We start from the raw sequence: 12,444 nt of genomic DNA, 5'->3' as shown, positions 1-12,444 counted from the left end.
ATCTTTGGCAAAACTAGCCACTCAATTGCGGACCAATTTCATTATTGAAAGAACTCAAATCCCAAAGCATAAGTGCGAAGATGTATTTAAAACACAAAAAACACACTTTTGGTTGCAGTTATGAGCATAAAGTGGCAGCAGCTAATTTAGACTGCTGTGTTGATTAAAATCGATGCATATCTGTTCTGTCAGACACACGTGAGACAGATAAAAATGTAGCTGAAGCACGGCTGATGTAGACAAGTTGTTGCACATAACTGTACAAGGACACACTCACACATGTTTAAATGCACTTTGCATGCCAGGATATACGCGCACTCTCTCTTAATGTGTTCTTACACTCTTTCTCTTCATTACTCATGCAAGCACGCAAGCACAATAGCAGACACCCAAACAGACTGGAGAGAAATGGGTTACCATAAGAGGCTTAGACAGTGTGCTTGCGCATGTGTGTGTGTATGTGTGTGTGTGTGTAAGGTCATACATGGCTGGGTCGACTGGAATAATGGTCCAGTTGGTGCGACCATGTCCGCTCCATAACGTGTGTGTGTGTGTGTGTGTGTGTGTGTGTGTGTGTATGTATGTGTGAGTATTAATAGCAAGGGTATTATAGTCACTGAGAAATGAGCCCCAGATTACCCCCAGATCACTCTGTTTGTGTGTGTGTGTGTGTATGTGCACGTTTGATATCTAAAGCTTCTCATAACTGTAAGACCAGCCAACCTTGACACTAACAACAGATTCTACATCTGTCTCATACTCCTATTTTTCTGTTTACATCTTTTTCACTTATGTATCTTCATTTTTTTTCTCTTTATCTCTCCCTCCTGGCTCAATTTTATTTCCCACTGGTTTTCTTCTTCTTTTTCTGTGTCTTTATTTGTTTCCTTCTGCCTCACTTGAATTCCTCATCTCTTTGTTAATACTCAAAGAGCAATGTCTCTTTTTGGGTTGAGGTTGCCCCTGCATTTTCCCAAGAGCTGGTAGTTATACAGCGTCTTGCTCAAGTGCACTTTAGACACACAAGCAGATGCATTTTTCCTTTTATAGAAGCCTGAACTTGGGCTCTCTGGCGCTCAGTCCTCTGTAGTTTTGTTCTCTCTCTCGTACCGTTGTATCTTTGTCTTCATAGATGACACAGTTTAAAAAAGGTTACAGTTTTACTACTACAAAAACCAACTGGTCAACTCCTTGAAACCTGGATTGACATCAGTCCGAGGTTACATCTCTCTTGGGTTCTACCCACAAGATTCACATCTACATAAAACTGCCATTGCTTCAGCACATGTTTAGATTCAGGAGACCTAAATGTGCTCTAAATAGTGGATATTCATCTTCTGCATGCTGTCCAACAATCACATTAACATTTATGCATTTAAAGTGCGTAACAAGGTGTCTGAGTTAATCTCACATAACCAGACTTCTATCTGGCCATTAAAAAAGAAATAGCTGTAATGGGAGTTATGAAATTGTAAGGCAGGTATTCAGTTGTTAAGCAAACAGCACCTTTGAGTGTCTGCCCAGAATGATATCATTAGTCTAAGGTATAATCACATGGTGTCCAAATCCTTTTCTCAATAGATTTTGTGCTAACATATTTAATTTATCAGATAAAGTCACATTTAATAAGTTATACCAATGTTAAACTTCTATAAATATGTTTTCTATTGACATTTTGTGTCTGTGTCTTTATCCCAGGTTCAGACTGTTCCCGTAACTTCACCAGTCCCTCAGGTCTCATTGAGTCCCCGGGCTTCCCTGACAAATATCCCCACAACCTGGAGTGCTCCTTCATTATTATTGTCCCACCCAGCATGGATGTGACCCTCACCTTCCTCACCTTTGACCTGGAGAACGACCCCTTGCCGGGCGGAGATGGAGACTGCAAGTATGACTGGCTGGAAGTGTGGGACGGACTCCCAGGAGGTGAGACATTGACCGACTGGTTGTGTTTGAAGATCATAATGATCGAATGATCGTCTGAGAATGGCGATGATGCTTATTTTGATGATGATGATCATGATGGAGATGTTGAAATAATTCAGCCACTTCACGAGTCGATACACAGAGCAAAGTCAAAATGGTGCGTATTCTGCCCTGCCTACATCATTATTGACTGAGGTGGAGTAGCAACTATTTTGGTAGCTATGCGTTGGTAGATGAAAGCTAAGCTTACAGGCAGGATGTTGGCTCCTGCTGTGGAGAAACAACACAATGTTTCAAGGGGAAAATAAAATAGGAGTTGTTGAGAGGAGGGAGAAAAGAGGGGAGGTGAGAGGAGGAACGTTAGAGGGTTAGGATATTTCTGGTCTTGCTGCTAGAAGGACTGGAAGAGTTTAGAAGGACAACTCGAAGACCTAAGATCTAGTTTCAAGAGATGGAAGAGGTAGAGAGAGAAAAGGAAGAGTAGTGGAAGGGCAGGGAAAGGTCATCCACTGCTGGGTAGATTTGAACAAAGGAAGGATACGTTGAGATGAATAAATAAAGGCCAAAAGACCTCTGGTCTGCCTTGAACTGGGAGTAAAAAGAATTAGGATTTGAAGGAAGTTCAGCAAGTGGAAATTGAGGAGGAGTAAAGATTCGTCTTGGAAAATAAATCATTTCTGTAGTATTTTGTGCTACTCTGTTTTAGTTTGATCTTTTTGTAGTTGTGTGTTGTGTGATACTTGTTACTGCCATGCCTTTTTTAGTTTTACAGATTGGAACAATTTGGCTGGAGACACTTTTAGTTGCTTAATTCCCAAATCTTGTAAGGTACTTAAAAATTACCCAGTGAAGACTGAACAGCATTAGTAGCAAAGACAAGGAAACAATGGTGCTCGTGTTCCTATGAATAACTAAGCTGTAAATATGAATTTAGCCTGAGGAGGGATGAAAAGTCGGTGAGATGGTACAAAAAAGAGGGAAGTTAAAAGTAGACTAGGAAAAGAACCACAGCATCTTTACGCTTTTTTTTCGGGGAATTAAGTACAAGACAAGAGAGGTTAGGCAAAGTTGAAAGTTAAAAAAAAAAATGAGGATAACCAGAAGGGCAAGAAGAGGGGGGTGGAAGCGAAAGAGAGGATGAAAGGCCTCTGCCCTGAGTGATGGACAGAGACAACAAGAAGGATAGCAGAAAGAAAGGAAAGGAAGCAAAGTGAATTGAAGTGAGAGGAGGTTGAAAGGGAAGGAAATACACAGGATGAGATTCAGAGGTGAAGGACTTGGTGAAGTGGAGAGTCCTAAACAGAAAGAGAGGACAAGAAGAATGACAAATGGAAAAAGAGAATGACCATGTTTGTTTCGTGTGAAGTTAAAATGTGTTTGAGGAAGGAAGAGAGCTTGAAAGAGGAGGCAATGGACTAGCAATCTCATTATTCAAAGGAAAGAGAGAAAAGGAACAGATGACAAACAGCAAGAGAAGTCAGGTCTAGCATGTTTGTAGGGACTGTAAAAAAAAAAAAAAAACTGACGTAAAGTGAGAGAAAATGACGTTGATGTACAGTAGTTACAATACGATATACATACAATACATACAGTTGTTCATAGGATATCTTACCAATTAGCACCCCATGAGTGACATTAAATCCCAGAAATAAATTTTTGGGTCTTAGGTTAAGGAAAGTAATGTTATATAGGTTAGCTTGAGGCAAGTAAAGATAAGTTAGTTTGGTTTAGGCAAGTAAAGTAACATATCTTAGGTTTACGCAAGCATAGTTACATAGGTTCAGTTGAGGAGAAGACAGTGGTTGATGATGTATCTTTTCAGTTGGTATTACACGATCCTGAACACCGGTCCACCCTAACCCGCCTCCTTACATGGACTTTCAGTCTTTTTACTACTTCCATACTTACTTCCATCAGCACATTGGTCAAATGATCACAGCCTTTGTGATTACATGGGCTATATATTAATTACTTGTTTGTGATTATGTGGGCTATGACCAATTGTGTTGCATTACTTTTATATTTATTTATTAATGTGTGTACAGCCTAGACATGGTTTTGGTTATTTTTTTCCTCTTGTCATTAGGTCCCATCTATGTGTATGGGTACATTTGTGTTTTGTGACAGGGGGCATCTCAACTGCTTGCTCACATTCCCATCCATCCAGACAGGAGGCCATTCATGCACATACCACATTATGATGTTATTAAGAGGAGGGCAATGGCACTGGTTTCATTGTGTGTTTGTGTGTGTTACCACATACTGTATCTGTTTGGTGGGGTCAGGCAAAGGACAAATGTGCCTTCTGTCAAGTTTATGCGCTGCTGAAATTAAATTCATAAACACAGAGGGAGAATGAGAAATGAGACCATTTTTGCCTGTAAGCTAGAAATATTAATATGAAATCCTCAAAAAAAGAAATTCCATTTGTTGGACTGGAATTTTATGCAAACATGGGTCATTTATTTATAGAAATCATCTCAGTGGATCTGAGATTCTTCCTCTTCTTTTTGCCCATCTTCCCTTTTCTTTTCTTTTTTCTTTTTCCTCACCATCATCAAGAAAAGAGTTATTATCGTTATTTGCTTGAGAGCCCTATTTCAAATATCCACCCATTCCAAAAGGGAAGGGAAAAAAATCAATAGCACTGATCGATCGGTAGCTATTTTCTTCCTCTTCCTCCTCCACAAGCCTTCTGGTGTGTGTACAGTATCTGTGTGTGTAAGAGAGAAGTCAAGGAGTAGTTGGATGAGTCTACTATCTGTGCTCCCACCCCTACACACACACACACACACACACACACACCCACCCAAGGGCTCTAAATCACACTCATCTGTTTGTGTTGACATATACAAGTTGTGGTATTAGAGAAGAGGACAGTGGAGGGATCACTTAGATCCTTGGATTTACACACAGACATTTATATATATAGTACACAATGTAAAAGCATGTCTAGTCCAGAGATAGAGCTGATAGATGAAGGGAAGAGAGCTGATGACATGAGAGGGTGGAGTGATGAGATGTCAACAGAGGAAGGAGTGATGGAGATAGTGGAAGAAAGGAAAGACAATGCAAGTAGCAGGATAGAGACAAACATATACGAGGATTAAGGGACTGATAAAGGAATGGAAAATGAATAAATCATCTTGACACCTGGATGAGTGAGATCCCTGTAATGTCTTGTATAACCAGCACAGTTGCATCATGAGTCACAAGAATACTCCAGCAAATGATGACATATATAAGAATTTTATCAGACTGATGGCTAATCTAATACTCTTTCTCTGATCGACAGTGGGCCCTCTGATTGGTCGATACTGTGGGACCAGGGTGCCTCCTGAGATCCAGTCATCTACCGGGATTCTCTCTCTGTCCTTCCACACTGACATGGCTGTGGCTAAAGATGGCTTCTCTGCTCGATACAACATGACGCACAAGGAAGTCAGTGAGAGTAAGTTTTATTTATTTCTGCGTTTTTCTTTTAATGTTTTAAATTTTACATTAAATGAATGATAGAATATTATTGTAAATCTCTTCCTCTCCTCCTCCGTTCCTCTTGCAGCTTTCCACTGTAGTAATGCATTCGGCATGGAGTCAGGAAAGATCACAGATGACCAGATCACAGCCTCATCAAGTTTCTACGATGAACACTGGTTGCCACGACAGGCCCGCCTCAATTACCATGACAATGGATGGACGCCCAATGAAGACAGCAACAGGGAGTACATACAGGTACGAGTACTTCAGGAACCTGGGGCTGTGGTGCAAACAGAGTAGGATTCAGGAGATCTTAACCTCTCATTCGAAATGCACTCAAAAATGGCCTTAACATTCCACTGATAAAGCCACATCAAGGCTTTGTAACCCTAAATCAGTCACACTTGCAATCGCTCACACACTCAATGGCATAAAAATCCCTGGTTAAAACTGAGGAGTACACTAAAGGATGAAGAGATGCACATGAAAGAAGTTAACTCTTCATCTTTGTTAGACATGAACTAAACTCACACCTGCCCCGAAGATGAGGTAAATAGAAAATTAAGCTGTCAGTTCTCGCTAATGAGTACTTTTAATGGTGCACGGCAAAAGAAGAAAACAGACGCATTTCACCCTTAGTCTTTCCTCAGTGTTACTGTAAAAGTGAAGTAAAACCATCCCCTACAAATCCTGTTTATATACAACTAATATGCAGGGCACAAAGGAGGTCTGCACACTGTGGGCTGAAAGTAAAAGGTTCTTTTTTTCCCCCTTTTTCTCTTTTAAAGGCAACGTTTTGATCATTTCAATTAACATTTTCCTTAGGCCTGTAGGTCTCAGAGGACAAGAGCAAGCAACAACTTGCGAGGTTGAAAAATGAGGGCAGTGCGAAAAAGTGTCAAAAAGTGCAGTTCATCGAGTAGCCACTTGAGGCTGACCCCAAAACAGAGTCAGTCCCCATAGACCCCCCACTACAGTCTGTGATTAAGATCAACCTCTTTTTCTTCCACAGCTCCAACTGCTCATCCAGATACGGTCAATTCTGGCTCTAGAAAACACAATGATGACAGCCAAAATGCCAAACTCAAGGCTTCAAAACAGCAGTCCACAAACTTATGGGTGACATAATGATAATATATGATAGAAAATCTATGATTGAAACGTTGACTTTAAAAGGGAAAAAGAGCAGTTGTCTATGCCTGTAATAGAAGTATGAATTATTTGTACAGGAAAATTTTTAATTAACAAATCTGGCAAGTCATACCAATGCTAATACTTATAAAAAAAAAACAAAAACAAAACACAACAAAAAAGATAGTTTTGTAGTATATAGAAAAAAATTACAAGAGATAAGATTGGGTACATGGAGTGCAAAAGGTATTTTTCATTTTTCTTAAAGTTTTGAAGGTTTCTTTTCTTTCACTGTCCAAATCCTAATCCTGAAATACAGAAAAAAAGTTTACTCAAACTAAAAACAGATTGCATTCCTTTTTTAATAGCACCCTTTTCTCTTGCGTCGACATGTCACACATCATAACTCCACCACAGCTATATTTGTGTCAGCGTGTGTGTGTGTGTGTGTGTGTGTGTGTGTGTGTGTGTGTGTGTGTGAGAGGTGTAGAGAGAAAGAGAGTGAGTGAGAGTGGGAGGTGTAGTGATATCAAGGTTTTAGCAGCTAGATGCCTGGGTAAGGCATTGTTTCCCGTATTTTATCACAGTGCCAACTTCCTGCCATCCCTGTGCCAAGCGTGAGTTATGAGGCTGTCTGGGTGAGAGGGGAAAGGGAGTGTGAGGTTCACCCACCCCTCAGACAGAAATGAATTCAAACCAGCCTGCGAGACGCTCTTCAGTGAGACACCTTCTGTAAACAACAGATTATCTTGTTGGGTGTCACCTTCCTGTAGCCTTGCAAAAACTGCACTCAGGTTTTGCTTTGGTCATTGTCAAGAAGCTTTTTTTTTCAAGCAGGCATGATTTCCCTGCATTAAGATATCAGTTTTAGCCCAGTGTCACGCGCAGTCATCTCTCTAAAAGCAAGTTTCGAGAGCCAGAAACTCTCATCATTGCCTGAATCGTTTTTCATGGTTTGCCAACTGGTCAGGTTGCCAGCTGCTTGCTTCTCAGTTTTCCTGACTAAAATCTTGCAGCACAATCACGCCACAAAAACGCTTGCGAGAGTTCGGCTTGCTTTGCGCAGCAGCATATCCCATCCTCCTAAAACCCTATAATTAGACAACCCTAGATGTGCTGCATCTGAAAAGTGATCCAAAGTTTGTTCAGTTAAAGAGGCCAGCGAGAGATCAGTGTTTTGTTCAAAGAGACAAGAACCAGGCGAGCACCTTGTCTGTTCAATCGTAGGAACAATGACACGATCGCAGATAGCCGCGGACAGATTTGGAATAGAGAAGCAGTAGTTGTGATTGTCAGAGCTCCACTGAGGACAAGCTCTGGGCCAGCAAACACAGGAAGGGACTGTGGCCAAGAGGCAGTGTGAGGCCAAGGTCCCATCAGTCTTACACTTCCTTCCTGTTTCACCTCAACTGCAGCTGACAGCTCACTCTCTCCGGCCATCTCTCAGAATTAGCTGACATTAAAGAATTTGCTCGACATGCATCGCTTAAAAGGCTCTCCATGTTTTTTTCATGAAATCCCTTTTTTAACCGACACTGTGATTGTCCATATATTCTTCTCAGCCAATGAAAAGACTCTTGGTTTGGACTTAATTGTGTATGACATCAAATATTTGTATTAAAATTATCTGGAAATGAAGCTTCTGCTTCTCCACGTTGTCTTTTTGTCTGTCTCTGGTCATCGTCGTTGTGGTGGAGTAGCTGCGTTCCACAGAGACTCTCAGCTGTTCTCCTGCGTTAACACCTAGCAGAGAGCAAGGCCCATGCGTGCATGCGTGTGTGTGTGTGTGTGTGTGTGTGTGTGTGTACATGTGTGTACGTAGGTGTGTGTTTGCATATGTGTTTGTGTGTGCTCGCAACCTCCCGTTTTGACGGGAGCAGCTGTCATAAATGCCAACATGCCTCTCCTTGCATCTCGCACCCCTTAGTCTCTTATAGCTGACTGTGTGTGTTCTCATACATGTCTATGTAATTGTGTGTTTGCTGATATGTGTGCCCAGCAGCTCAGGCATGTGTGTGTTTCTGTGTTGGCTCAAGGGCCACGTGTGTGGTTTAAATCTCTCTCTGGGGCACTTTCTTTTATTTTGTTATGCTGTTGTTCTATTCTAGTCTAGTCTAGTCTTTTCTGTTCTCTATTCTATTCTGTTCTATACTATTCTATATCATACTATACTACTTACATTTTATTATTTTCCATTTCATAGGGTTCTAATCTGTTCCTTTCTATTCGGGTTTATTCTATTTTCTATTCTTCTATTCTGTTCTGTCCTCTTCACGTCACGTCACGTCACGTCACGTCACGTCACGTCACGTCACGTCACGTCACGTCACGTCACGTCACGTCACATCACGTCACGTCACGTCACGTCACGTCACATTCATATCATATTATATTGGGTCCCATTCTGATCTCTTGCATTCTATTCTGGTCTGGTCCAGTGAGGTGTGGTGCAGATTGATGATGTGAGTTCTGGTGGCTCCGTTATTCTAACAACTCTGTGATTGATGAGAAGCTTCCCAAGGAAGGCTCACTTAGAATCTCTCTTTCTCTCTCTCTCTCTCTCTCTCTCTCTCTCTCTCTCTCTCTCTCTCTCTCGCTCTCCCTCCCTCCCTCCCTCTTCCTCCCTCTCTCCTCTTTTCATTCCTTCCTCTCCTCAGTTTCGGACTATCGATTAGTTGTCTTGGTGGATCTCTGTCTGGTCCTAAGCGTGCAGGCTTGTGTGTGTGTGTGTGTGTGTCTGTGTGTGTGTGTGTGTGTCTGTGTGTGTGTGTGTCCGTGTGTGTGTTGGATGTAATCTAAAACACCTGTCTCTCTGACAAATAACAAATGCAGCATTTTACCTCCCCCGGTGTTTTGTGCTATACCCCAGTGGGACGCACAGCACACACTCTCTTTCTCACACACACACCACAAGTTCTGATTAATCTACAGGTTTTGACAGCTCCAATGGAGGAGAATAAATGTAATAACCTACAGAAGAACCTTTCCTTTCTTTTGCTCTTCATTTGTCTGCAGCCTCTCTTTGTCTCAAAACCTCGTTTTGTAAGTAAAGGCCTGGATCTCCCGTCACTGTCCTAATGCAGCCGAGAACGTAATTCATGCAAAGTGAAGGTGTAAAAATGTGTCATGATAAACAGATGCAGGGTCGCTGTGCTGCTGCTAAGGACTAAATGTAACTACTTTAAATCTCAACAAAACTATGTTAGACCCCAGATAAAAGTACAAACATGTAACAATGTATCTGGTAAATCATATTCTTCATATCTTTTACACATTTCTTAATATGACATTACAAATTGAGAGAGTTCATAGAAATATCTTTTGATTGTGATTTAGAGAGCTTTTTTTGTCCTGCTACTCATTTTGGGCACTGTGGAGCAAAACAAATGCATATCTACTTGAGAGACCTTGAAATGAAGGAGTTTCATGCCTGCATTCAGCACACAATGCTGTCCATGTATAATGCAACAGGGCTAGCAGCATGCCAGACACGTAGCGTAGCATCCACAATCAGGACGGAGAGGTGATTATGGCTATTGTATGGGAGGAAATTAAAATGAGCCCCAGGTCATTACTATCGATCTGCCAGGAGAGGGGAGGCACAGGGAGGAGACAGAGAGAGAGAGGAAAGAGGAGAGGGAAGGGAAGTAGAGCGGTGAAGGTGAGAGATGGATGCTGATAAGTTCAGGTGTAAATCTGTGTGTTTACGTCTGTGTTTAATCAAATTAATGTTGTGAGCACCAGCATGAGGACTTTTTGTCATGTGCGTGTTTTGGGTTTTGGTTTCATATGTACCAGAGGTGTTGACTCTTTATTTTTCTTAACATTTCTTTACATTTCAGTTGTCAATTTTATGTTTTGATAACCCTTTGTGTAACAAGGGGTTAGCTTTAGGCACTTAAATACTGTCAGTAAAATGTAGGAATACCACAACATCTTGTTTAAAATACCTGGTTTTGTCACCACAAACATGGCTGGAAAGGTCCTGATGTCTCATGAAAAATACCTAGTTTTGTTGTCACAAATACCACTAGAAATATCCCAGGATCTGGTTAAAAACAAAACAAAAAACAATTTTGTTATCATAAACATGGCTGGAAATGTTATAATGCCTCGTTAAAAAACACTGTCGGCACAAAAAATACCTGGTTTTGTCACAACCAACATGGCTTGATTCCTACGTCTTGTTACCCACTCTTGTCAGCACGAACGCTGCTGGAAATATCCAGACATCTCATTTAAAAAAAACCCAAAAAATCAGTTTTGTCACAACCAACATGCTTGTAAATCTTCCCAAATCTTGTTAGGAAATACCTGTTTCTGTCCGCTCAAACACAGCTAAAAATATCCCGACATCTCATTCAAAAATACCTGGTTTTGTCGGTACAAACATGGCTTCAAATGTCCTGACATCTTGTTAAAAATACCTGACTTGTGGTTTGTTGGCCTTGAACGGGGGTCTTCTGCTTGAAAGCTGTCTGGCCTATGTCTCATGCCATCCACCATCCCCTCCTCGTCCTTCTCCTGATACTCAGATCACATGCACGTAATCTGAACTATGACACTTAAGAAATGTTGATACGATACTAATGAGATGTGCAAATGTAACATATCTGTTTTTTGTAAAATGCCAACATTTTATTCTGGTGACTGGGCTGCCCTGTATCACTTTTTGTTTCAGCTTTTTATACACCAGACACTCCCTCAGAAACCATCTGATTAACCTGATCCCAGCCTATTTCCATTCCTTACCAGTGTTCTAAATCTTTGATTCTCTCTTCTCCGCCGACAGGTGGACCTCCATACTTTGAAGGTGCTTACAGGCATTGCCACCCAGGGTGCCATTTCGAAGGAAACTCAAAAAGCTTATCACGTCACCACCTTCAAGCTGGAAGTCAGCACCAACGGAGAGGACTGGATGGTCTACAGACATGGCAAGAACCACAAGGTAGGCTCAACTTCATGCACCAGCACACATATTCATGATATGGACCCCAGAATAGTTGGGGCCAGAGAGAAAGTCTGGATGCTCTTAGATGACACACATGCCTCGACATGCACATGCAAGAGGCAGAGAATAATCTGAGACGGAATATATGCAGCAAGACTTGACCACAAGCCCAACATTCAACCGGTGTCTGCAATTACAGCCATTCCACCGCCGCTCAGTTGGCTTCATTTAAGGGTTTACGACCAAGCCAGAATCAGCACACGTCTCCGAGCTCCAAGTGATACCTTACATCATTGAGTGCATGCTACACTTACAGTAGACTGCGGCCTGCTTTTCAAATCCCATCTGGTTTCTGTTACTCACTGGTCAGAGTTCTGCCTAATGTCGACCTGCTTGGACAGGTTTCTGAGCTGTTTCTCTCAGCGGTGTTAAAGCATGATGAATCATCAGTGAGTGTGCTGCAGTCGGGGGGTGCCGCGTAGAAACGAAGCAGACGGCACCCAGGGTCTTTAAAATGGTTGCAACTGCAATTAAAGTAGAAGAGCGTTCCAGTGATCACGGCTGGTTTTTCCATCATGGTCGTTCTCCCACAGCTTATAGTGGTCACATGTGTTTGTCCTGCGGTCTAACACCACGTCTAGCTGTGTGCTATAAACCCTGATTCCTTCATGAACACTAATGCATGCACATACACTCACAGATGCGTAAATACGTTGCAAATGCTTCTTTTGCTTTGAGAAGGAAACAGGAGACGCAGTCTAACCTTCTGGGGTTCTTCTGCAGACTGCAGATCCCATAAGGCTTATAGCTGTAGCTCGCTTCCAGAGAAATGATTGATGGATAAAACACAGGGAGTTGTGGAGAAAGGCAGTTGGGGGAAAAAAGAAAGAAACTGAGGGATGATAGAAGAAGGACATAATGGTGAAACCTGATCAAATTGGATTGATTTCTTTAAGAAA

At 41.7% G+C, this 12,444-nt stretch overlaps 1 protein-coding gene across 3 annotated transcripts in view; it reads left to right on the top strand.

Moving 5' to 3' along the window:
* Positions 1 to 12,444, top strand: part of LOC121949453 (neuropilin-2-like) — a 123,781-nt gene that overhangs the window by 44,635 nt on the left and 66,702 nt on the right. For all 3 annotated transcript variants that reach the window (XM_042495145.1, XM_042495143.1, XM_042495144.1), the window contains exons 4-7: positions 1,699 to 1,926; positions 5,222 to 5,377; positions 5,489 to 5,658; positions 11,327 to 11,482. In XM_042495145.1, coding sequence (XP_042351079.1) covers positions 1,699 to 1,926; positions 5,222 to 5,377; positions 5,489 to 5,658; positions 11,327 to 11,482 — 710 coding nt within the window. The remainder of the gene's footprint in view (positions 1 to 1,698; positions 1,927 to 5,221; positions 5,378 to 5,488; positions 5,659 to 11,326; positions 11,483 to 12,444) is intronic.

This window comes from Plectropomus leopardus, chromosome 10 (assembly GCF_008729295.1).
Source record: "Plectropomus leopardus isolate mb chromosome 10, YSFRI_Pleo_2.0, whole genome shotgun sequence".
NCBI classification, from domain to species: domain Eukaryota; kingdom Metazoa; phylum Chordata; class Actinopteri; order Perciformes; family Serranidae; genus Plectropomus; species Plectropomus leopardus.
This window is presented reverse-complemented; position numbering and strand designations above follow the sequence as displayed.